The following is a 23510-nucleotide window of genomic DNA, read 5'->3' on the forward strand; positions in this document are numbered from 1 at the left end:
AGTTTCATCTGTCAAACCCTTAGCTCAACAGAGGAACAAGGGTAAAACATTTCAACAGCACCAAAGCAATTGAAGAAGAAATCAGCACGTCACTCCAAAAATCCGACACCAATTTATAAAAATAGACTATATATTTAAACACTAGAATGAAAAAGATCAACCGGAAAATTCTGGAGATCTAGATTAGACGAGCAATAATAAAGCAGTTTCACTCACCCGCGAACAAAGCATTGGCAAAGTCAATAAATTGAGTCTTACTGGCTTAACGTGGAACAGTTCACATTTTATTAAACTGGTGCTTGGCAAAGGTGGACCTGCTGCTTGCAGTGGCCACTTTAATAAAGTCTGGTTGGAATTTACCTCTGTGGAAAGGAGTAGCACCATATATTGTGCATTGTGCAATACTATGCTTACCGGTATTCTTTATTAGTTCACCTGCTTTTTGGTATAGCATTCAGGGAGTCTCTGTCGTTTTTAATTTTTTTATAAAGTGATCATCCATAATTTTTGGGCGGAATTGAAAAAGCAAATCCTGTTGAGTCTTAGATTCAGTCTGCCTTTTGTCTTAAAAGTGTCTTTCAGATTTTTGGGAACTTCCTTTCAACGAACACAATAATGTTGTCTCATAAGGAGTAGTTCCTGCAGGCTATAACATCTGCTAGATGAGTTAGTGAGATCCAGTCTCTTTTATCAAGATGCTATTACAAACACATCTGTCTTTACTTTAGAAGTGTACTCCTCAAGAGGTTCATGCTTTTCAAATGATAAGATTGCCAGTGTTTTTCAGGTATCTCATCAACTATACCCGGCACTGCATCGTATTGATATTAAACTAAATTTCAGGTTTTTGTATGAATATGATAAATGTAAAATATTGAATGAACTCTTATTTTGCAATGATTTAGTAATTGAAGGATATGAATGTACTAAAGAGGTGAATTCTGATGGATACTTCTAACCACAGAATCCTCACTTTTACAATATTCCTGACCGCCAGATCGGATCCAGACTCGCCTTCAGCAATGCTGCTATATGCTGGTACGTGGCACAGCCTGGATCCTTTATAACTTCCTACCCACCCCGGGGTAACAGAGCAGAGACGCATAGTGCCACTCTGAGCGCTGATGTCACTTTCTTCATTTCTGTGCCCCTTTTATGTGGATCCACAGCTCTGCTATCCCTTATTGGCCAGCACCTGGCTGGAATTTTAAATGCCTGGGCAGACAGACCCCACTGACGTTGCCTAGCTGACCACTAATGACAGGTACACTTGGTGGTGGCACCAGGCATCTTTCAGCAGTGGGGAGAATCCTGGCTCGATCTATTACCCAAAAAGCAGCACCCAGTATGTTTCCACTCTCTTTTGACCAGATCAAAGGTTGCTACCACTGCGCAGATACGCAGTGTGCCAGTCATAGACATTTGCCAGGCTACTACATGGCTTCAAATACCATTTCTGCCTTGATAGTCAGGTTCTTTGGAATGAGCATTTTCGCCTGGTCTGTCTTATATGATTTCCTAGTCTGACCCATTCTACCGACTCACTGCCTTAGGAAGTGTACTGCTTTGGTATCCATTTACAAGATGAGTAATCTGCTGTTGGAAGTCTCTGTCAGAAGAACAAGTTACTTACCTTTGGTAATCCTTTTTGTGGTACAGACTCCTCTACGTTCTGGGGAATGGACTTGTGTGGTCCATTAATAAGATGCAAATCTAAATATCTGCCACCAGCACAATCTGATTTTGATGGCTGCATGTCCAGCGGTGAGGACAAAGATCAGAAATAAACTGTCTGTGCACAGAGGTGGCACATATATGGGGGCCCTCATTTTGATCCAGGGTGGGACGAATTTGACACAGCGCTGCACTATGCTACCTAATGAGGCATGAGAGAATTGCTATAAAAGTCTGGCACCTGGCAAAATTCACAAGATGAGGAATCTGTGGTTAGATAGTCTGTGCCAGAAAAGACGTTACCGACGGTAAGTAACTTGTTTGTTCTTTTCTTCTAAATACAGGATGTGAAAAATCAACTTGAGTTTCTCAAATTTTATGAGGAAATATTCTGCCGAAGGGAAAGAGACCCTCCAATCTTTTTTAATGTGTGCACTTTTAATAGAGTAATACAAAACTGTAACTCGGAGGTCTTATCACACTTTCTGAAAGCACGATTACTTGGGTTATAGTTGTGTTATGTTCCGTGAACTCTTCCTAGGTGGCACAGGCACCGTCAGATGAAATGATGGGGCTGCCACCAACTGCTATGTAGGGCTGGATTTTTTTCTGTTTTAATTTCCACTCCCCTTCAGTTAAGTACTGCTCTTTCATCTCTTCTTCTTTTGGATGGTTTTGATCCTGTGAGAAGCCATTACTTGAGAATAAAAATGTACTCTCCAGTTCTTCAGTGCAGGTATGCTTCTCTGGTACCTACCATCCTTTCTACCTCCGTATTTTCTCATTCATTTGGACTGCACTAGCAGACTGCAAAAGAACAAAGAAGGCTGCTTTCATGCTGAACATGTTAGGAGTCTCTTGTCACAACAGTGCTCATAAGGGCAAAAGGGCAGAGCTTTGTTTAGAGACATATGAACTGTTGAATGTATGTGTACATACAATTTTAAGAAAGGAAAATTTATTTTTCTAAAAAGTGTTCCTCGATTCTTTTAAGTTTGTGGATCTTGTGTGGGTGCTGTTTCTGAAGAAATGGTATTGATGATAAGTACAATTTCTTTAACCTGGGCTTTGCCTGTGGATAGCTACTGTTTCTCCTGATTTTATCTCTGGTTGTTGTTTCCCAACAGTCGTGTATAGATCCTATTTTAGCATGTTCCTAAATGGATTTTCTTCAAGTGTGACCACAGCTGACCAGAGGTCTGGTGCTAGGTGCCTACTAATTCATGGTCTTCTCTCTTCCTCTAATAGGGACAGCACCCTGTCATGGCTGACACCCGGCAGCAGATTGACGAGGCAGCATACGATATTCAATTCTTCATTTCCGAGCATGCCCAGGACTTGACCCCCCAACAGAGTCGGCAGCTGTTGAGACTCCTGAACCAGCTGCAGAGAGAGTTCCGCGAGCTCTGCAAGAGGCTGACCGCACAGGAGGAGAGCCTAGAGCTGCGACTGCAGCAGGCCGGGCACAGTACCATGACTCAGGTCAGCTGGGCATGGACCTTCACCGCCAGTGTGCAGCAGTGTGGTCCAGCCTTTGCTTTGTCCATTTGTCTCCTTGTCTCTAACATGTTTGCTTTGCGTTTTTCAGATTTAATGTGCTAACACAGAGGATCCCTTGACAGCTGAAGAGCTGGAAGGTTCAGGAAAGCTTGTTGGGCTTCTTCATCACTGAAGCTGTGACGCAGGTTTCTGTGGTGGCCCACAGTTCGTGTTCTGTGGTCCTGCGTGGACAACTTAGCAGGACGGACTGCCACACATCATGCTCAACCACTCAGACAGGCAGGCATAGTGCCTAGAGGAGCAGACACACCCAAACGGACCAGACCACTGCTTCTTTGTGTTGAGTCACAGCTGTGCTCACTCATTTACACTCACTTGTACACTCCCTCAGAATCGCCATTTACTCAGCTGAGCTCACTCTCCACCACAGCTCTTCTTACCTTCAACCTTGCAATCCTGCTCAGTAACAATCACACAGCGCTTTGCTTGTGCGTGAGCACTCTGCAGTCACAAATCCTCACTCCAAGGTTTGCTAGCCTTGAGCACTTGCCATTCACAGCTTGGCTCCCTCACAGTCACTTGACATTCAGAGCTCTTCTCACTGAGGTCCCTTTTACTCCCAATTCTTCTTGATCAGTACTACCTGAACTGCTTATTCAAGGTACTGCCTCACTCGGGGGCACTTGAGGCTCACAGCTGTCATAACTCTAGTATCACTTTACACACAGATTTGCTGCAATTTGCATTGGTCCACTGTGCTTTTACAGCAAATGCACTCTGTTTGGCTTCCATCTCTATTCTCTCAGGGTCGCAATTGGCTGTGCTCATTCAGGGTCATTCTCTGCTCTGTGCACTCAGGGTCGCTCTGCATTCATCTGAGCGTATTCTGAGACTGGTCCTGGCACCGTTCTGTGTCTGCTCCTCTTGGCTGTGTGTAGACAATAACTCATTCTCTTTGCCTATGTCGTGAGAATTTAGTGTGTAATGCGTGCAATAGTCCTCCTGCATCGCAGACAGTCATTTCTTTGTGTCTTTCTTCCCCTAGAACCTCCAGGAGCAGCAGGCTGCCTGTAACCAGAAGATGGAGGAGCTGAGCAGCTGGCTGCAGCAGGCAGAGCACACTCTGAGCAAGGAGCAGGTGGCAGCTGGGAGCGGAGACCTGAACACCCTGCAGCACAGGCAGAGCACTATAGGGGTCAGTGAATGGGGGAGAGGATCACTGGGGCCAGTGAATGGGGAAGCACACTATTTTGACAGGGTATGGGGTAATTGAATGGCATCTGAGTACCATGGGGTCACTGGGCATTTTCAGTGTTAGTGAATGGGGAGCAGAACCAGGAGGCAGAGAATTGAGTATTAATATAAATGGTGCTGTGAATGAGGACACAACACTGCCACAGTTAGAAAAGAGGGTCGATTTCCGGTGGGCCATTGTGAAAGGAAGAGCAGAGCACTATGAGGGTTGTTTAGACTGCAGGACAAGCACCACTGGAATCAGTAAACTGGGACAGAGCATCATTTAGATCATTAAGTAGAGAGAAGTATGAGTGGCTTTCATAAGGATGCAGGAATAAGTCTGGGAGGGCAGATCACCATCAGGGTCAGTGAGCAGAGGTTGACAGGTATCTGTCGGTGTCATTGAGTAGAAAGAGTGCAGAGCCCCATTGAAGTTGCAGGCTATTGTAAAATAAAGGGTGCTCCTAGCTTTGCTCTGGGTGCTGCTCTATTTCTTGCATGCTGTAATACCATGAGTGTATTCTCTGACCACCGAGCACAACATGCTCATATCATCTCACCTGGCATGGTACTAGTTTCTGCGTCTACTACCCCATACATGATTCCATCTGTACCTGCCTCTTACGTACCTGATTCCTTCCAAATTCACAGGAGCTCCAGAAGGACATGCAGGCCCAGTCACTCACCTTTGCCAGCACCATCCAGGCCATGGAGGAGTTCATTGAGGAGAACCGGTCCAAGATGAGTCCAGGGGAGCTGCAGCTCTTACAAGAGAAGCTGAATAAGACCAAAGAGCGGTATCAGGCACTGCAGCAGCAAACTCAGGGCACCCAGAAGGAACTGGAAAATGCGGTGACTGTAGCCCAGCAACAGGAGACTGAGAAGGTGAGCTGGACCATTGCCTTTCATTGGGTAACTAGAAGGATCACTGGCATTTAGGATTTCAAATTAGCTTAGTGTGAGAGAAAAACAAAGGTGCTTAGCTGGCATCTAAACCATCAATGAGGATGCAGTGACCTTGAGACAAAGCATGTGAGTTTATGTCTGCGCCATCCTTGAGCAAGTCTGCCTTAGGGGAAAAGGAAGAAGACCTGGTGCCAGGGATGTGCATTAGATCCTAGTGGTACATAGTGACAGAGGGAGGTTGGGGCCTAGTACATGGCCAATCACAGAAATATAGTTTGATGTAGACAGAGAGGAGGTGAACTAAAACTATGGCTTTGAAGAGGCATAGCGTTGCAGACAGAAAAGATGAACTTCAAGCTTAATTGCAGTAGAAACATCATCTGATACAAAGACAGAGAAGGAGATATGGCATCAGAGACCTGCATAGGAAACTAGTTTGACATATTGACAGAGAATGTGTGCTGGCTCCGAATCCATCAGCCATACATACAGACCAAGATACGAGTTGATGTGTGAGCCTTCATCAGAGCATACTGTGACATGGATACAGAAGATAGCTTAACAGCTGATATCGCTATGAAACGAATGCTATGAAATCACTTTGGACTGAAATTGTAGGCCTGTCCCTGACACAGCTTCTGGAAAGAGTGTAACATGAGTATCTCTTCTTTCACCAGTCAGTGCTGGTGACACCCTTTTGCAGATGCACCAAACCTTATTACAAGCTGCAAATTCCCAGTTCTCTTTGCTTCATTCCTTGTTACGTGGCACTTCTTGACCTTGCTCTCCATTCTTTGTATTTCTCCCTGTGCCCCTCTTTCTACTATTAATAGCCTTTTGAAAACTTCGAAGATAGTAGGTCTTAGAGATTAAAGTCATTGCTTCAATTCCCCTTATCATCTTCCTCCACTTTCACTTGGGCTCTGTTTCTGTGTGGACACTTTCTGTCACTCTTCAGGACCTTAAAACCACCTGCTAGGCTTTTTAGACACTCCCTACAGTTGTCTACTATATTTACCATACAGTTTGCGTAGGTTCATAATAAAGAGCTACTTGAGGCAGAGGTTCCATCTCACCTATTCAGACTTCCACAACCCTTCTTGACCAGGTACTGCTAAAATACTTGTGGCGTGTCGGGCTTCCTTGTGAGGTTTCAGGACTTCCTGTGCTTTCTTTACGTGTGTCCTTCCCCGACACCATCCCATAAACTTTAATTTGTATGTATGGGCTCTTGCGCAGCATGAGCAAGAGCATCACATCAGTGACTTGTTTATTCAGAATGACAAGCAAATCCCCTCTGAGAACATTAAGCTTATCGCAGAGGAAGATAAAGGGTTGATTTTTAGTTCCTAATTTCAATTCTAGCGCATCTCGCATACTCACTTTATTATTATAAATATTTTATAAGGAGTAATTAAAATAAAATGAAACTCCTAATGGCTAAAAGAGCTTCCTCACATAAGCTGACTTTCATTTTCATGCTCCTTCTACTGGGCATTTGTGTAGGATGCCTTTCTAGTCATTTAATGCAATTAGATATTTCCAAGCATATGTCTCAGGCAAATTGAGAAATTGCAGTTAGCAGATACACATAATACTCTGTGGCAACAAAATGTGTATGTTGTTTGCCTTTTTTGACTCTGCCTTTAAATGGCTGCTTTCTGCTGGTTATTGAGAATGTGTTGATCATTGCCTTTTGCGGTCTTTGTAGTCTCTGGAGTCAAACAGTGTTTCAAAGTTACATATCTTTTACAGGATTATCGCAAGACATTTTGTGGAATAATGTGCACCAGATCTAGGAGGCAAAACAATGTAATAATAAAGGGAAATAATGCCGACAAGCTATTGTCAAGTACATGTGCGGTAAGATTAGATTGCAAATGCAAAACAGGTGCAGTTGCCCTTTCGGTGTGTTTCAAAATCATTCTAGGAAACGTTTGAAGCTCCCTGCAGTTTGGTCTGTAACCCCCTCACAAAAATTTAGATCCTCTGGATAGAGCCAAACAGAAGTTCTGATGTATGGAGTCAAGATCTAACAACTGTACATGCATTATGCATCTTCCTGATAAGTGATATGTTTTTTCATTTCTTTCACATTGGCATTTCTTTCTGGAGGTTCTGCAGGGTTTCCTCTGAGAGTAGGAAGAACCTTGGTTAGATCTGTTCACCACTGATGAAAATGTGCAATGTCAGCACTTCTGCGCACTGTAACTTCCATGGCGGCTCTCGCTCGGAGACGCATTCTGTCATGAGTGGAGCTCAGGACTCCTGTACACCTTTCTGGTGATACAATTCCTGCCCCAAGTTCTCAAGAAGATCAGGAACGACAGGGATTAAGTCATCCTGCTTGCTCCGGATTGGGTACAGAGAGTCAGGTATCCCGAACTTCAAAGCATGAGCACCTCTCCTCCAATCAGTCTCCCCCTTCAGGAGGATCTCCTGTCACATCAAGATACAGTCCTGCATCTGAACCTGCACACTGTTCATCTACATTCATGGAGCTTGAACGGTGACAATCTGAAAGTGACACTTTAGTGATAGATTCCTTACCTTAGAATATCCCCAGGCGTCAGACTGGATCCGGAAATTTTTGCGTAGCAGTACCCTTGCACGTCGGTAGGCGTCGTCTGCGGCTCCGCGTCCGTCGTCGGCGTCGTGGGCGTCGTGGGCGCCGTGATGATGTCGTCGGAGTACTTAGACGCCGCCTCCGCGTACTGACGTCAGTTCTTCTTTTTTCCACGCCAGCAAGCGCAGATCTGGAAAAAGCAGTACTTCTAGTCACTTTCTGACTAACTTTTTGGATCATTTTGATCATCTTTTCGAAGTCATACAACTTCGATCGGTGCCATAGGAATGCCTGGATTTAAGCACTGCGAGGGTTGCGACCGCAGGATGTCGGTCACGGATCCTCACCACCTGTGTCTACTCTGTCTAGGCGTCGACTACGACGACAAGGCCTGCTCGGACTGCCGGGCCCTCTCTTCGAAAGCCAGGCGGGAGCGGTCCCGCAGGCGACTCGAACTCCGGCAGTCGGCCCGCGCCGCGAGAGGTCCCGGTCCCACGGGAGGTCGAGGGACAGGTCGCGAAGTCGGAGCCAGCACAGCTCCGAGAGTCGGCACCACTCCTCCGGGTCGAAGTCGTCGTCAGGTAAGAAACACAAGAAGTCGAAGAGGCGTCATCGCTCTTCTGACTCCCCCCGACGCTCGCGCGACACGGTCGGGGGTTCGGGTGACATCGCCCACGAGGCTCCGTCGGAGTCGCGGGCGCCGCGTCCAGCTACACACCCTCCGGTCCCTGGGCGAGACGCGACGCTGGAGGAGATCGAGCTCATCCTCATGGCCATGAGGTCCCTCTCTCCTCCGACCGGCTCCGCAGGGCCTTTGGGCCCAGCGGACCCGTCTGGGGCCCCTAGCGGGTCGGGGGCTTTGGCCCCGACGCCGCTGAGTGCTTCGGCCCCGACACCGCCGACGCCTTCGGGCCCGGCGCCGCAGCTGCTCTCGACGGCGCATGGGGAGTTTTACTTCAATGAACCGGCCCCATCAATTGACAACCCTGATTATGGATGGGTGATGAGGAGTTTTGGGAGGGGTCTGAGGACCCTCTGACCCGAGAGTGTCAGTCTGAAGATGGCTGGACAGGTGAACTTGGGGATGCCAGTGGTCTGGACACCTCTCCAGACACTGGTTTTGTCTTGTCTCCTACAGTGGCTTCGGAGGAGGGGGCAACCTACAGTGTGGTGTTGATGAGGGCTGCCAAGGCCTTGGGCCTTGAGCTCCCCGTCGCGGCCGTGAGGACTAACCTCCTCACTGAGGTCCTTAAACCGCAGTCATGCCCGACAGAGCCTCTTCTGCCGTTTAATGAGGCCTTGAACGACGTTCTTTTGGGCACTTGGTCCAGGCCTGCTACGGGTTCGCCCGGAGATAGGAACGTGGCCAGACGCCACCGCCCGGCCCTGGGCGACCCGGTTTTCCTGTCCACCCACCCCACCCCCGAGAGCCTGGTCATCCAGGCATTCACTTCCCAGACCGCATTCCCGTCGGCTCCGCCGGACAGGGAATCCAAGAGGTACGAGATGTACAGTAAAAAAGTCTTCTCCTCCCTTACTCTGGGACTGCGGTCTTCCAACACTGCATGCCTCTTGGGCCGCTACCCCCATTCTCTGTGGGATACGGTTGCGGAAGTGCTGCCAGAGTGTCCGTTGGAGGTACGGTCCAAACTCGGCCAAGCCCTTGTGGAGGGCTGGGATGCAGCCAGATATTCTATTCGTTGTGGGCTGGATACCACCGACTCACTAGGTAGAGCAATGGCAACGACGGTGGCGATTAGACGCCATGCCTGGTTGAGGTCCGCCAACTTTTCGGCCGATGTCCAAAACACATTGATGGACATGCCGTTTGATGGCCGTTGCCTTTTTGGTGACAAGGCAGACCATGCGCTTGAGCGCTTTAAGGACTCCAGGGCTACGGCCAAGTCCTTGGGCCTCTCGGCCCCGCGCCAGCAAACGGGTGCCTTTCGCTCCTTTCGTGGCCAAGGAAGGGGCGCCCCCACACGCACTGCCAGCCACACACCGCAGGCTAACATCCAGCGCGGTGGCGGCTGTGGAAATCGCCGTAGAGGCGGTCGGGGACAACGGCGAGGCCAGTCCACACCCTCCCCCGCAGCATCCGCCTCTAAACCCTCGTAGTCCGTGCTTTTCGGCCCATGTGACGCCAGTGGGGGGCAGGGTTCGCCATCACTACTCTCACTGGCGCACTGTCACTTCGGACAGGTGGGTGCTGCAGATCGTCCGAAGGGGCTACTCCCTCCCCTTCGAGACGACCCCTCAAGCCATGCCACCGGAACACCACTACGTATCGGGGATCATTTGCGGCTTCTGCAGGAGGAAGTTTCGGCCCTCTTGGCCAAGGGGGCCATCGAGCGCGTTCTTGGCAAGAAGTAGGACGTGGTTGCTACTCCCACTACTTTCTGGTACCCGAGAAGGGCAAAGGTGGCCTACGCCCTATCTTGGACCTACGGAAAGTCAACGGCTTCCTCCGCAAGGAGAAGTTCAAGATGCTGACTCTGGCTCAGGTCTTAGCTGCCCTGGACCCAGGAGACTGGATGGTAGCGTTGGACTTGCAGGATGCTTATTTACACATCCCCGTCCTGCCGGCCCACCGGCGTTACCTGCGGTTCACAGTAGGCCACGAGCACTTTCAGTTTACCGTGCTCCCCTTCGGCCTTACCAGCGCCCCACGGGTGTTCACGAAGGTGATGGCGGTGGTTGCAGCTCATCGGCGCAGGTTAGGGGTTTCAGTCTTCCCTTACCTCGACGACTGGTTGTTGAAGGCGGGCTCGCCCCAGACAGTCGTCCGCCACCTCCAGACGACGGCAGACCTCTTGCACCAGCTGCGGCTCTCCATCAATGTGCCGAAGTCACACCTGTGCCCTTCTCAGAAGCTCCTTTTCATCGGAGCGGTTCTCGACTCGGCGCAGTTTCGGGTTTGCCCACCCGAACAGCGGATTCGGGATTTATAGGCTCTGATTCCAATCTTCCAGCCTTTATCCCGAGTTTCGGTCAGGTTGACGCTGCCGCTTCTGGGGCTGATGGCTTCCTGCATCCTTCTGGTGCATCACGCCCGTTGGCGGATGTGGGCTCTGCAGTGGGACCTGAAGTTTCAGTGGGCCCAGCATCAGGGCAACCTGTCCGACCATGTCCTGATCTCGGAGGGCACTGCGAGACAGCTGCAATGGTGGCTCACGGACCGCGATTGGGTCAGCGGCAGATCCCTCTTCCTTCCCCAAACAGGCCACATGGGAGAGGCGGAGATCAGAGGCCTCTGGTCTCCGGCGGAGTCCCGGCTCCATATCAACCTTTTGGAGCTGCGGGCGATTCGTCTAGCACTGAAGGCATTCCCCCCCTCTGTCCGAGGGAGTGTAGTGCAGGTGTTCACGGACAACACCACCGCCATGTGGTACTGCAAGAAACAGGGCGAGGTGGGGTCGTGGACCCTCTGCCAAGAGGCTCTGCGCCTCTGGCAATGGCTGGAACATCAGGGCGTGACCCTGGTGGTTCAACACCTGGCAGGTTCTCTGAACGCCAGGGCGGACGAACTCAGCCGCCGGTGCATGATGGATCACGAATGGCCTCTGAACTCGGACGTAGCGCAAGGTCTCGTTCTGCAGTGGGGAGAGCCTTGGTTAGATCTATTCGCCACCGAAGAGAACGCGCAATGTCATCAGTTCTGCGCTTTGGAATTTCCAAGGCGGCACTCGCTCAGAGACGCTTTTCGTCGCGAGTGGAGTTGCGGTCTGTTGTACGCCTTTCCGCCTATACCACTTCTGCCCAGAGTGCTGAAGAAGATCAGGCGCGACCGGGCACAAGTCATCCTTGTGGCTCCGGACAAGGCACGAAGATACTGGTATCCCGAGCTACTCAGTATGTCAGTCGATCCCCCGGTTCGTCTGCCTCTTCAGTGGGACCTTCTGTCGCAGCAACAGGGGACGGTCCTACACCCGAACCTGTCCGGTCTCCACCTCCATGCTTAGAGATTGAGCGGCGACTGTGGAGGCCATTTGACTTGCCTCCTGAAGTCTGTAACATCATTCTGGCAGCCAGGCGTCCCTTCACAAAGTCGGTATACGCCTGCAGGTGGAACAGATTAGTGGCATGGTGCACAGCAAAGGCCGTGGATCCTCTCTCTGCCCTTCTTTCTGAGGTTCTTCTCTTTCTTCTTTCTCTTGTCCAGCAGGGCTCTGCTCTGGGCACTATCAAGGGCTACCTTTCTGCTCTTTTAGCCTTTTTGAGGCTGCCTGATCAACCTTCTTTGTTCAAGTCCCCTATTGTTAATCGATTCTTGAAAGGCATCATGCATACGTTCCCTCCTGTGCCCTTTGTGATGCCTCAGTGGGACTTGAACTTGGTTCTTACTTTTCTGATGTGCGCTCCCTTCGAGCCACTTCACAACTGTCCTCTCCGCTTCCTTACTTTGAAGACTGCCTTCCTGGTAGCCATCACCTCTGCCAGGAGAGTGAGTGAGCTCCAGGCTCTATCCTGTAAACCTCCTTTCCTTTCGGTCCATCCGGACAAGGTTGTGTTGCGCACAAGGCCCTCTTTCCTGCCCAAGGTAGTCACGGCCTTCCACATCGGGCAATCCATCACCTTGCCCACCTTCTTTCCGCCTCCGCATCCCTTGAGAGAGGCTCCACCGTCTGGACCCAAAACGTGCGCTCTAGTTCTATCTGGATCGCACACGCCAGTTCCGGGTGGATGACCAACTCTTTGTTGGTTACGTGGGCGCTAAGAAGTGACGGGCGGTACACAAGCGGACCATCTCTCGGTGGGTCGTATTGTGTATCAAGGCTTGTTACTCCTTGGCAAGGAAGGAGCCTCCTGTTAGGCTGAGGGCCCATTCCACTCGGGTCACGGCAGCTACCTCTGCCCTGGGCCGGGGTGTCCCCTTGCAGGACATGTCAGGCAGTTACGTGGGCATCGTTGCACACATTTGCAAGACACTACTGCCTGGACAGCCAAGTCCGGAGGGATGACTTCTTTGGCCGTTCCGTTCTCCAGGACTTTCTGGTGTGATTATTGGTTTGCAGACCCACCACCGGGGTTGGTATTGCTGGGGTATCTATTCTAAGGTAAGGAATCTAATACTAACCTGTTTCTTTCAGATGAACAAGTTACTTATCTTCGGTAACGATATATCTGTAAGAAACAGTAGTTAGTATTAGATTCCTTACTGCCCCACCCATCCTCCCCGTTCTGCGAACCGATATCTAGGGTTAAGGTCATCCCCTTTCAGGGCCCTAGTTTCAATGGCACCAGTGTTGGTTTTTAACATGGCTCTGCGTTTCTGGCGTGGAAAAGCTGTGTCTAAGAAATGACGTCAGCATGCGGAGGCGGCGTGTAAGTACTCCGACGACGTCATCACGGCGCCCACGACGCCGGAGACGGACGCAGAGCTGCAGACGACGCCTACTGACGCGCAAGGGTACTGCTACGCAAACATTTCCGGATCCAGTCTGACGCCTGGGGATATTCTAAGGTAAGGAATCTAATACTAACTACTGTTTCTTACAGATATATTGTTACCGAAAGTAAGTAACTTGTTCATCAGCACTCCAGTTTTCAAGGTCAGTAATCCAGCACTAAATCTCACAAAAAGAGGAGGTGATCCTTCGATGGGGGTATTTCCTCACGTACTCTACAACCCTTTCTTGATTCAGCATTCAGAGAGGATTGGTTAATTATGTAGCTAATGTATTATAAATTACCTGTGAATTAGGCCTTCTTTCACCTCAATGTCACTTGTACCATGTTGGCTGTATATGTCTAATTGCTGCTGTCACGTTCAAATCTAAAGAGAAAGCCATTTGCAAAGCAGGTTCAATATGCTGCTTCCGTGTGTATTTTTTTTTATCTTGGCTGTTGGACAACTGTTGGAATGTCTGGCTGGAAGAGCAATAACTTCCAGCTTCTCAGCATAAAGAGAGAATGTCAGAAATCCTTCTGGACTTCTAGCCACACTATTTACTTTGCTGCCTGACTTATCCCACATTGCTTACTAGGTTCTGGGTTCATCACATCAGGCACAAGATCCCTCCACCCCCCACCCCCTGCCCCCCTTGCCTTAGTTTGAGTGGGCCCCTAACGCTTTATGGTATCCCTCTAGATTATTTGAGAATTGGTAGCCTGGAAGGAAAGTTCCAACTTCCAAGGGTATTGTAGTCCAGCACAACCCTATTGTGTCCTTTATTCGCTGCAATATCAACAAGCACTGGCGTTGCCACTAGGTCTCGCAGTAGGAAAGTTGGAGCTATTACAATTGCAAATAACAATGCCTTTTATTTTTGTTTTCATTTTAAAAACATAAAGGGCTTTGTCATTTACAAAGCCAATAGCTCCAACTTTCCTACTGCGAGACCTATTGTGCACTGCACAGTGTGGGTGAAAGTGGCACTGCGTGTGTGTGAGTGGCTTTGAGTGAGTTGCGTTGCGTGGGTGAGTGGCGTTGCATGTGTGAGTGTTGTTGCGTGGGTGAGTGGCGTTGCGTGGGTGAGTGGCGTTACGTGGGTGAGTGACGTTGCGTGGGTGAGTGACGTTGCGTGTGTGAGTTGAGTTGCGTGGGTGAGTGGCATTGCATGGGTTAGAGTGGCGTTGCGTGTGTGAGAGTGGGCTTGCGTGGGTGTGAGTGGCGTTGTGTGTCTGAAAGTGGTGCTGTGTGGGTAAAAGTGGCACTGCGTGGGTGTGAGTGGATTTGCGTGTGTGAGTGGCGTTGCGTGTGTGAGTGGCGTTGCGTGTGTGAGTGGCGTTGCGTGTGTGAGTGGCGTTGCCTGCGTGAGAGGCGTTGCGTGGGTGAGTGGCGTTGCGTGTGTGAGTGGCGTTGCGTGCGTGATTGGCGTTGCGTGTGTGATTGGCGTTGCGTGTGTGAGTGGCGTTGCGTGCGTGAGTGGCGTGTGCGTGAGTGAGTGGCGTTGCGTGCGTGAGTGGCGTTGCGTGTGTGAGTTGCATTGCATAGGTGAGAGTGGCGTTTCGTGTGTGAGAGTGGCGTTGCGTGTGTGAGAGTGGGTTTGCGTTGGTGTGAGTGGCGTGTGTCTGAAAGTGGTGCTGTGTGGGTAAAAGTGGCACTGCGTGGGTGTGAGTGGATTTGCGTGTGTGAGTGGCGTTGCGTGTGTGAGTGGCATTGCGTGTGTGAGTGGCGTTGCGTGTGTGAGTGGCGTTGCGTGTGTGAGTGGCGTTGCGTGTGAGAGTGGCGTTGCATGTGTGAGTGGCGTGTGAGTGGTGTTGCATGTGTGAGTGGCGTTGCATGTGTGAGTGGCGTTGCATGGGTGAGTGGCGTTGCATGGGTGAATGGCGTTGCATGGGTGAGTGGCGTTGCATGGGTGAGTGGCGTTGCATGGGTGAGTGGCGTTGCATGGGTGAGAGTGGCGTTGCGTGTGTGAGAGTGGGCTTGCGTGGGTGTGAGTGGCGTTGTGTGTCTGAAAGTGGCACTGCGTGGGTGTGAGTGTATTTGCGTGTGTGGGTGGCGTTGCGTGGGTGAGTGGCGTTGCGTGGGTGAGTGGCATTGCGTGTGTGAGTGGCGTTGCGTGTGTGAGTGGCGTTGCGTGTGTGAGTGGCGTTGCGTGTGTGAGTGGCGTTGCCTTTGGGGTCTAGTGGTTCTGCCAATTATTTTAGGCATGCTCCAAGTAAAGTACTAACCCAGATTTGGACTGCAGCAGCATGGACGGGGAACTCAAACAGCTCAATGTCATCAAATCGTCAAATCAAGAGAGAAAAGTTCCCTGCTCTAATCTCATTGCTGCTCACTGATGGGATAGCTTACTGTGCAGACGCTCTGCCAGTCAGGAACTTAGCACACTGCAGCAAACCCTGCATTAGGCACTGTGCTTGCCATGATAACTACTTGATCTATATTCACATTATCGGCATCAACATATTGTGATTAAGCTGCTCTGTGATGAACAGTTTGAGGGGCTTGGCAAATTCATGGGCAAAGAATGCTTCAGCTGAGCAGCCAATCTAATTTTTTACCTACACAAATATTACGCCTAAAAGCTATTTCCCAAATGAATTTGAAAGGGTGCAAACAAAGACATCTGCAGCCGATGGCACAGACTCACTAGGTGTGACAACGGGTGGAACCATGGGGCGGGGTGTTCCTGCTTGTTCCAGTGGGTGATGAGGCTGCTCCTGTGTCCTCGAGTTTTAAAGGAAGGGTGGTGTCGGAAGGGGGTTTGTGCTGGTGCTGTAGCCCGTCCAGCTTTTGCCCTTTGCCTGAATTCCGTGTGATTTGCGTGCTCTGCTTCTTGAAAGTATGAGTAGCCAGCTATCTGTTGCTGCAAGACAGCATTACAGCCTACAACCTATGCTGCCACTGTCAGTAATACTATACCTTCTGGGCGGAGCCTTGTGCTATGCGCGGCCATGACAGAGTTAGGCGAACTAAGCAGACTTCCGAACAGACATCTGTTTTAAAAAATCTGTATTCCCACTGCCAGAAGCACCAGTCTTACAGCCTGGTTCAGTAGGAACGGAAGTCAGTCACAATTAGTTGTACGGCATTAACATAAACAAGGCAGAAGTTTGGGCGGTGCAGAGGCAACACCATTGAATGTGAGAGCAATATGGGGTTGGGTGGGGGAATGGATACGAAAGCAACGTTTAGAGGGCCGGAGGGACGTGAAAGCAACATGAAGGGCGCGGGAGCAGGGTAGGCATTTGAGGAAGCGCACAATTCAACGCAACAGGAAAGAGGCAGGTAAAAGAGAGCAGCGCAGGTGGCGAGACGTGCATGAGGAACGCAGCGCAAAAACAAATGAACTCTCCTTCAGTTCTCAATAGGGAAGAAGTGGCGAAACATCCAAAGCTACCGAACTGGAACTGGGTTCCAGTTGCTGCATTGGCTCTCCCGTGCCTACCATAAACAAAGCTTGTACACACACTTCACAAAGCGTTTGAAAAAATAATAGATTTACCTTAAGTGTGATAACAAGCATGTGTTGGCAAAGCATCTTAATTTACAAAATCGGGTCAACGATGGTGCTGCACTGCACAGAATGAAAACAAGGCTGTGTTTACGGGGAGAGAGAGGGGAGGTGCTGGTGCTGGTGTGGGAGGGGGGAGGTGCTGGTGTGGGAGGAGTGCTGCTAGGGCAAGGCTGTGTTTGCGGGGAGAGAGAGGGGAGGTGCTGGTGTGGGAGGGGGGAGGTGCTGGTGTGGGAGGGGTGCTGCTACGGCAAGGCTGTGTTTGCGGGGAGAGAGAGGGGAGGTGCTGGTGTGGGAGGGGGGAGTTGCTGGTGTGGGAGGAGTGCTGCTAGGGGAGGAGAAGCCCTGGCCGTGAATGCGGGTGCATGTTTGCTCCCGTGATTCACGTGAACTGCAAGAAATACGCGGGGCTGAAAGCCCTTGGTTTGAAGAGGATTTTGCCGACTTGAATTCTCCCCATTTCCCATTCCTGCGGAATGGTAAAGGCGAGACCTAAAAAGCATGTGGAGCCATCAAGAAAATCAGGCTGTCTCGCTAGTGCCCTCTTTCACATTCTTTAAGGATTTTTAACTTCTTAAGAACACTAGCTCAAAAATGAAGACCATCTCATAGCCCTCGCAGTCACTAAGAAAAGGGTTATGGAGTCTGAGAGTAGATTAGGCATGTACCTGGTCTCCTACCTAGCTTTTATCCCTTCTCCTTCTTGCTTCCTGCCCCAGCCCTTCCTCTCCTGCATTGCCATTTCCTTCCTTCTGCTTCCTCTGAAGTATTTTCTTCTATTCCAGGTGAAAACAGCAGAGGAGCTGGAGGAGAAGCGAAATCAGATAGAGTCTCTCATGGGCTGGGTAGTGTCACTGAAGAAGGATGGGCCTGTGTCCCAAACTTATGTGCAGCAGGTGGCAGACAGTCCTGTTGAGGAGACCACACGTGATGGCCCAGTGGCAAGTACAGGCGCATCCGGTGCAAACCTAGACGAGCAACTGGAACTCATGAAGGTCAGAATTGCAAGTTAAAATTCAGTGTCAGACTCTGATGCCAAGCCATGTGTATTGCTATAATTTGGAAGCACCTCATGAAACACATTCACAAGGCAAATGTTTGTCTTAAGCCTTGGGTGTGTTATTAATGTTGACAGAATTGATTGCATTTTTTGCTGTCCATGTTTGCGAGTTGTCTGTTGCGTCGGTTGATTGTGTTCATGTGAGCTATTATCATAGTTGAGGTTCTTTTTTCCAGCAGATGCACACTGAGCTGTTTCTCTCTTTTGAAATAGGTAGTGTACATGTACTAATGTTTCTTTTCTTCACAGGACTTTGTATAGGATGTTTAATTTGTAGAATATTTTAGTTATTTGGAATAAAGTCAGTACACTCTTGTAAGTAAAGACTGCCTAGAAATGTAGGTTTAGAATTATTTAAAGGGTCCTACTATTTCAAAGTTCTGTCCCAACACCAGCTATTCGAGTAAGCGGTAATGCCCAATGGCTGTAATGTCCTTTTTCTACACAGTTAGTTTAGATTCCATTGAAATAAATATTCCACCTGTTTTTGCAATGTTCCTTTACCACGATTAGATGGTAGAAATTGTGAAACGATCATCATAAAATTCAGTAGTAATTCCTTCAACTCATAAAATTGACAACAATATTATAATGTGCAGTAGATATATTGCTCCACATTTTGCTAGTTGTGCTGCTTGCCAGTTGTACTCTAAATGAGAAACTTGATTGGGGTGCTGCGCATTTAGAAGTATTTCTCATTTTATTTGGATGCCATTTGCAATCTCGTAGTTTCCATTATGGCCACAAAGTCCTGAATTTTTTTCCAATTTAACTAGTGCACACAGAAATGTTTCTCTTTGTTTGGGAGTAGTATACTAAGGCTTGTATTTCTTACTTATTGAATGGGGTTCGTAGAGCTCTGTTACACTTCTTGGATAGTTTACTCGGAGTTATGTTTTCTTCCTGGTTGGATGACATACATTAAGTTATGTTGCTTTAATTGACTGGTTTTAGTACACTAAGTTGTGTTGGTCACGGTTGGTTACTGTACTAAGTGGTGTGGTGTTACTTCTTTCAATTGGGAAGTAGACAGTGCTGTATTTATCCTTTTGTTTGGGTGCTCTAACCAGAGTTGTGTTTTTCAACTAGGTTGGGTGAATTGCACAGAACTGTCAATTCCTCTAGTGAGTGATTTATATAAGAAAGTGTTACTTTCTGTAGTTTATTAATGTAGAAGTAGCCATGTCTTCCTGGGTGGATGGTTTACAGAGAGCCATGTTGGTCTGTCTGGCTTGTTGAGCAACAGTGATAAAAATGTGTTTTTGTCCTCTTGAGTGGATAGTGCTGTGTTTCTTTGAATAACCATAAGCAGTGCTACACTGCTCTCATACGGCTTGTGTATGTCCTTTGCAGGCCAGCCATCAGGAACTTCTCTCTCAGCAGCAGGAGCTTATTCATGCCACACAGTCTGCACAGGCCTTCCTGGATAAGCATGGACATAGTCTTCCACTGGAGGAGAGACAGAGACTGCAGAGCAGAATCTCAGAACTCAAGGAGCAGTATGCATCCTCTTTGTTGCAATCAGAAACCCAGCTCAGGCATGCACAGGTGCTACGGGATGAGCTGCAGAAATTTCTGCATGAACATGGTGAATTTGATGCATGGCTGCAACATTCGGAACATGAACTGGAAACCATGCATAAAGGAGGCGGAGATCCAGCATCTGTGCAGCCGATGCTCCGGCGTCAGGGAAGCTTCTCAGAGGATGTCATATCTCACAAAGGTGACCTGAGGTATATCACCATTTCTGGGCAGAAGGTGGTGGACCTAGAGAAGGCAGCAGGGAAGGAAGGGACTGAAAGTAGATCACTTCATGCAACAGCCACTGTGACAGAGAAACTGAAAGATGCGCAATCGAGATATACCACCCTTCATGCCAAGGTAAGCCTGTGGATGGGTAATCTTGCATGAAACTTATCGTATGCCATGACACTTTTGCCTCTTTATTTGCTTTATTTTGTTGTTTTATATAAAATGACAGAGCACTAAACAGAGTAATGTTAGCAATGTCACTTTTTAAATGTGCAACAGGGCTTTAAGTAACAATTACAACATGTTGTTAAGCAGAAAATAAAAACTAGTTCAGTGATTTACTTAAGTAAATAATACATCAAGTAAATTAACTGATTTATGTAGGAAGGGTGATTTGTGGTAGGACATAGAGGTAAACATTTGAAAGTTAGGACAACCAGAAATGTTCCACATATACCTGAAAGTGTGGCAGCAGGTAGACAATCAAAGCTATTCTGATTGAGCGTATGCCCGTGCTAGCTCATTCTAACATTTGAACCAGGTCAAACTCACACCACAGTAAGGTAGAGCTCAGTTGAAGTCACTTGAATTCAAGGCTGTGCCAAAGGAAGCATGGATGAGTGATAGCTCACACCTAGGAAGTGTGTGACAAAGCCACTAATCGAAAGGCAAACTTTTGTCAAGGTATTCTCATGACAGAAAAGGCTTGCACGAGGGTAAGCTTGCATGACCTTATACTAAAGTAATCCTCTGCCAAGAGGAACTCACTTCACAGTAAGCTCACGACTGGACAGGCTTTTTTCAGGCATTTTGCTGCTACTAAAACTAATGTCAAGTTAAGCTGCAATTAAGACAAATTTAAGCCTGAATAAACTCATGCAGGCCAGGATAAGCTTGCACTATGCTAGGCTGGTGCAATGTAAATGCATACTTCTTTAATGTTATGCCATGATAAATGCATGCCCTCATACACAGATGTCAAGGAATGTTTATGCCAGTGCCAGCTATCCCTGAGAAAACCTTCCTCAAGGTCAGGCTAACTGTCTGGGTGAGTACATGGACTCCCATTGAGAATTGTCTGTTAGGGCATAAAGGTGAACGAATGTCAAAAGTAAATTCTAGCTTGTGTGAGCTTCAGTTAAGTTAAACTTGAGGCTGAGTAAGCTTAACACAGGTCCCTCTACGATCACTTTAACGTAGGCTTATGCCATGCTAGGCCTATGTCCAAGCAAGTTTAACCCATCCTAACTTCTTGCCAGGGTGGGTTTATGTTAGGTAAAATGTATGCCTTGGTATACTGATGCCATTATAAGCTCATTTCAACCAAAGCTTATATTACAGTATGTCCTGCCATGGCAAGCACATGCTGCCATGCTCATGTTCTGCTCACACTAGGGAATATTATGATCAGGGTCAGAAAATGAGAGTTCAAGATCACACTGCAGCTGTTTTTCTTTCCTGCCTTTTGTGAACCTTGTTTATTGTACTTACTCCTCCTTATCTCGCTTCTCTACCTGAGATTGCTCTTCCTCTCCTAAAACCCTCTCTTGACTCTTTCATCATTCTTTTCCAATTTCTTTCTGTTCCTCCTCCAGAATCTTTTCCTGTCCTCTTTCAATGTCCCAGCCCAATACTTGAGACTCAGTTCCTGTTTAAGATGAAGCCTCTCTCTTCCTGTTCTGATTATTCTCATCCTTTCCTAATAACCCTTTCCCGCTCTTGATACCCGGCGTGCTAAGCTGGTGCACCTTGTCTCCTTCTGTTTTCCCTCCCTCTCCTCCCTTCTGATAACTCTAGTTCTTCTGTGAAGCTCCACCCATTCACTCCTGATCTCTATGTGCTTCCTCTTTTAGTGCTCCCAGCTCGGTAGTCATTTGGCCATGCTTCTGGATCGGTCCCATCAGTTCCAAGATACTGCAGATTCTCTTCACACGTGGATTGCGAAGACTCAAGCAATTCTTAAAGAAGTTCTTTCAGAGCCAATTGCATCGGATGCAGATGCCCTTCAGAAGCAGCTTGATAAGACTACGGTGAGGAAACATTGAACAGGATATGCCCATAATGCTACAAACTGATTGTTATACTAACGTCCTACAAAACAAAAACCTACATCTTTATTGTTGTGCGGTTCATAATATGGAGTCATGGTGTGGGGGAGGTTGTTCTGTTCTGTCAGTGCTGACACCATAACTCCAGGGGGATGAATATGTGGCAGTGTGTGCTAGGAGGCTCAAGATACTAATTCAATTAATTCCCTTATTACCATTTTCCATGGCAGAGTCTGCAGGGAGACCTGGCTGAGCATCAAGTGCAAATAGAGAAAATGCAGAAGGCCGCACAGCTCCTCCTCGATATACAAGGAGACCCGGCTCCAGATCGCAAGCATGTTGAAATCACTAGAGGTAACGTCACCAGTGGCTGAGAGCAATTGTGGAACACACAGGCAGTTAAAACCCTGAGAAGTGGACAGGAGAAGTGTGAAGAGCAATCCTCGAGATACTGCTGTGAGAGCAGAGTTACTAAAGAGAGCAGTGAGTTTACTAGTTGGAGAAGGTAACAAGAGCTGCAGACAAATGTAGATCACACTGATAGAGCCTGGAGTCCTGCGATTACTGTGAAAGAGTCTAGTGCCTGGGAAGCACAATGAAAAAAGCCTAATGTGTGCAGATTCAGTGAGAAAGCACACTCTATCTAGATCACATTGAGACTGTCTTCTGTGTGGCGTTAATAGTGTTTCACATTTCTGGTAGTCACAATTAGATAGACTTGTGTGTAGTGATCACAGTGAAAAAGCCTGGTGTATGTGCTTTGCGAGTAAAGCGCCTGTTTTCCAACAATCACGCTGTGGTATTCTGCTATTTAGTTCACAGTGAGAGAGCCTTCAGTCTGGAGAATGCAAGTAAAGCACCTGTTTTCCAACAATCACGCTGTGGTATTCTGCTATTTAGTTCACAGTGAGAGAGCCTTCAGTCTGGAGAATGCACTGGTATATGATGGTTGTGGTGAGAAAGTCTGGTGTTTGTAATTTGTTTTGAGATTCCCTGGAGTCTGAAGATTTCACTAAGAGAAATAAGGTTTTGACAGTGAGAGATTCCTTTGGCATTGGAAAGGCTGGGTAGAGCTCTCAGTATAACTGCCTGGTTGTGGAGAAGGCAGTGAAAGCCTCCTAGATGAAAACCAAATGGGGAGAGAGTTGTTCCAGGAAGTCACAATGAGAACGTCTGGTATGATAATTGCAAAGAGACAGCTAGGTGTATGAAAATATCAGCAATAGGACCTTCTGCATTTTAATCGCAATAAGAGTCTGGTGTCTGGCGATCACGGTGAGAGAGCCTTGTTTATGGAGACCACCACTTTTCTGGAGATCACGGTTTCTGCTCTTCTTTGAAACGGGGAAAACATTTCTGAAGTCATAACAATATAAGGGGGATATTCCTGGTCATCGAATATTTCACGTGAACACGGATGCACATCTTGGTTCACACACAAATATACTATCTCAAACAAAGATGCTTTGCTTTTGTGTATAAATGACTATACCTTCACACTTGAACATAATATTGGAAGTCTTCATAGTTTGGCTTCAGTACTTTTTCTTGTTCTAACTAGATGGCATCATGAGTTGCTTCCAGCTCATGTCACAGCAGATGTCTGAGCGCACAGACCACCTTTTGAAGTGCATGGCTCACTCGCAGAGTGTCCAGGAGGGGGTAGACAGTCTGCTGCAGTGGATGGATGGTATTGAGAAGAACCTTAAAGAACAGAAGGTGACCTCGCTTTCACCCTCCTCCATTCAAGAGGCACTCGCCACAAACACGGTGAGGTCCCAGTCAATCCTGAATAATCCTCTAACTCTTGCTTATGTTGCTCTTTTTCCTGTCGTACTAGAAATTTCCAAGGGGTAGGAAGCTGG

At 48.2% G+C, this 23510-nt stretch overlaps 1 protein-coding gene across 4 annotated transcripts in view; it reads left to right on the forward strand.

Moving 5' to 3' along the window:
* The window catches only part of MACF1 (microtubule actin crosslinking factor 1), a 1022862-nt gene that overhangs the window by 549118 nt on the left and 450234 nt on the right, over positions 1-23510 (forward strand). For 3 of the 4 annotated variants that reach the window (XM_086955743.1, XM_086955745.1, XM_086955746.1), the window contains 8 exons: positions 2923-3156; positions 4220-4369; positions 5062-5295; positions 17571-17780; positions 19199-19726; positions 21451-21627; positions 21876-21999; positions 23207-23415. In XM_086955743.1, the coding sequence (XP_086811869.1) occupies positions 2923-3156; positions 4220-4369; positions 5062-5295; positions 17571-17780; positions 19199-19726; positions 21451-21627; positions 21876-21999; positions 23207-23415 (1866 nt within the window). The remainder of the gene's footprint in view (positions 1-2922; positions 3157-4219; positions 4370-5061; positions 5296-17570; positions 17781-19198; positions 19727-21450; positions 21628-21875; positions 22000-23206; positions 23416-23510) is intronic. The other variant, XM_086955747.1, reaches the window with a different exon arrangement.

This window comes from Lissotriton vulgaris, chromosome 2_1 (assembly GCF_964263255.1).
Source record: "Lissotriton vulgaris chromosome 2_1, aLisVul1.2, whole genome shotgun sequence".
Taxonomy (NCBI): Eukaryota; Metazoa; Chordata; class Amphibia; order Caudata; family Salamandridae; genus Lissotriton; species Lissotriton vulgaris.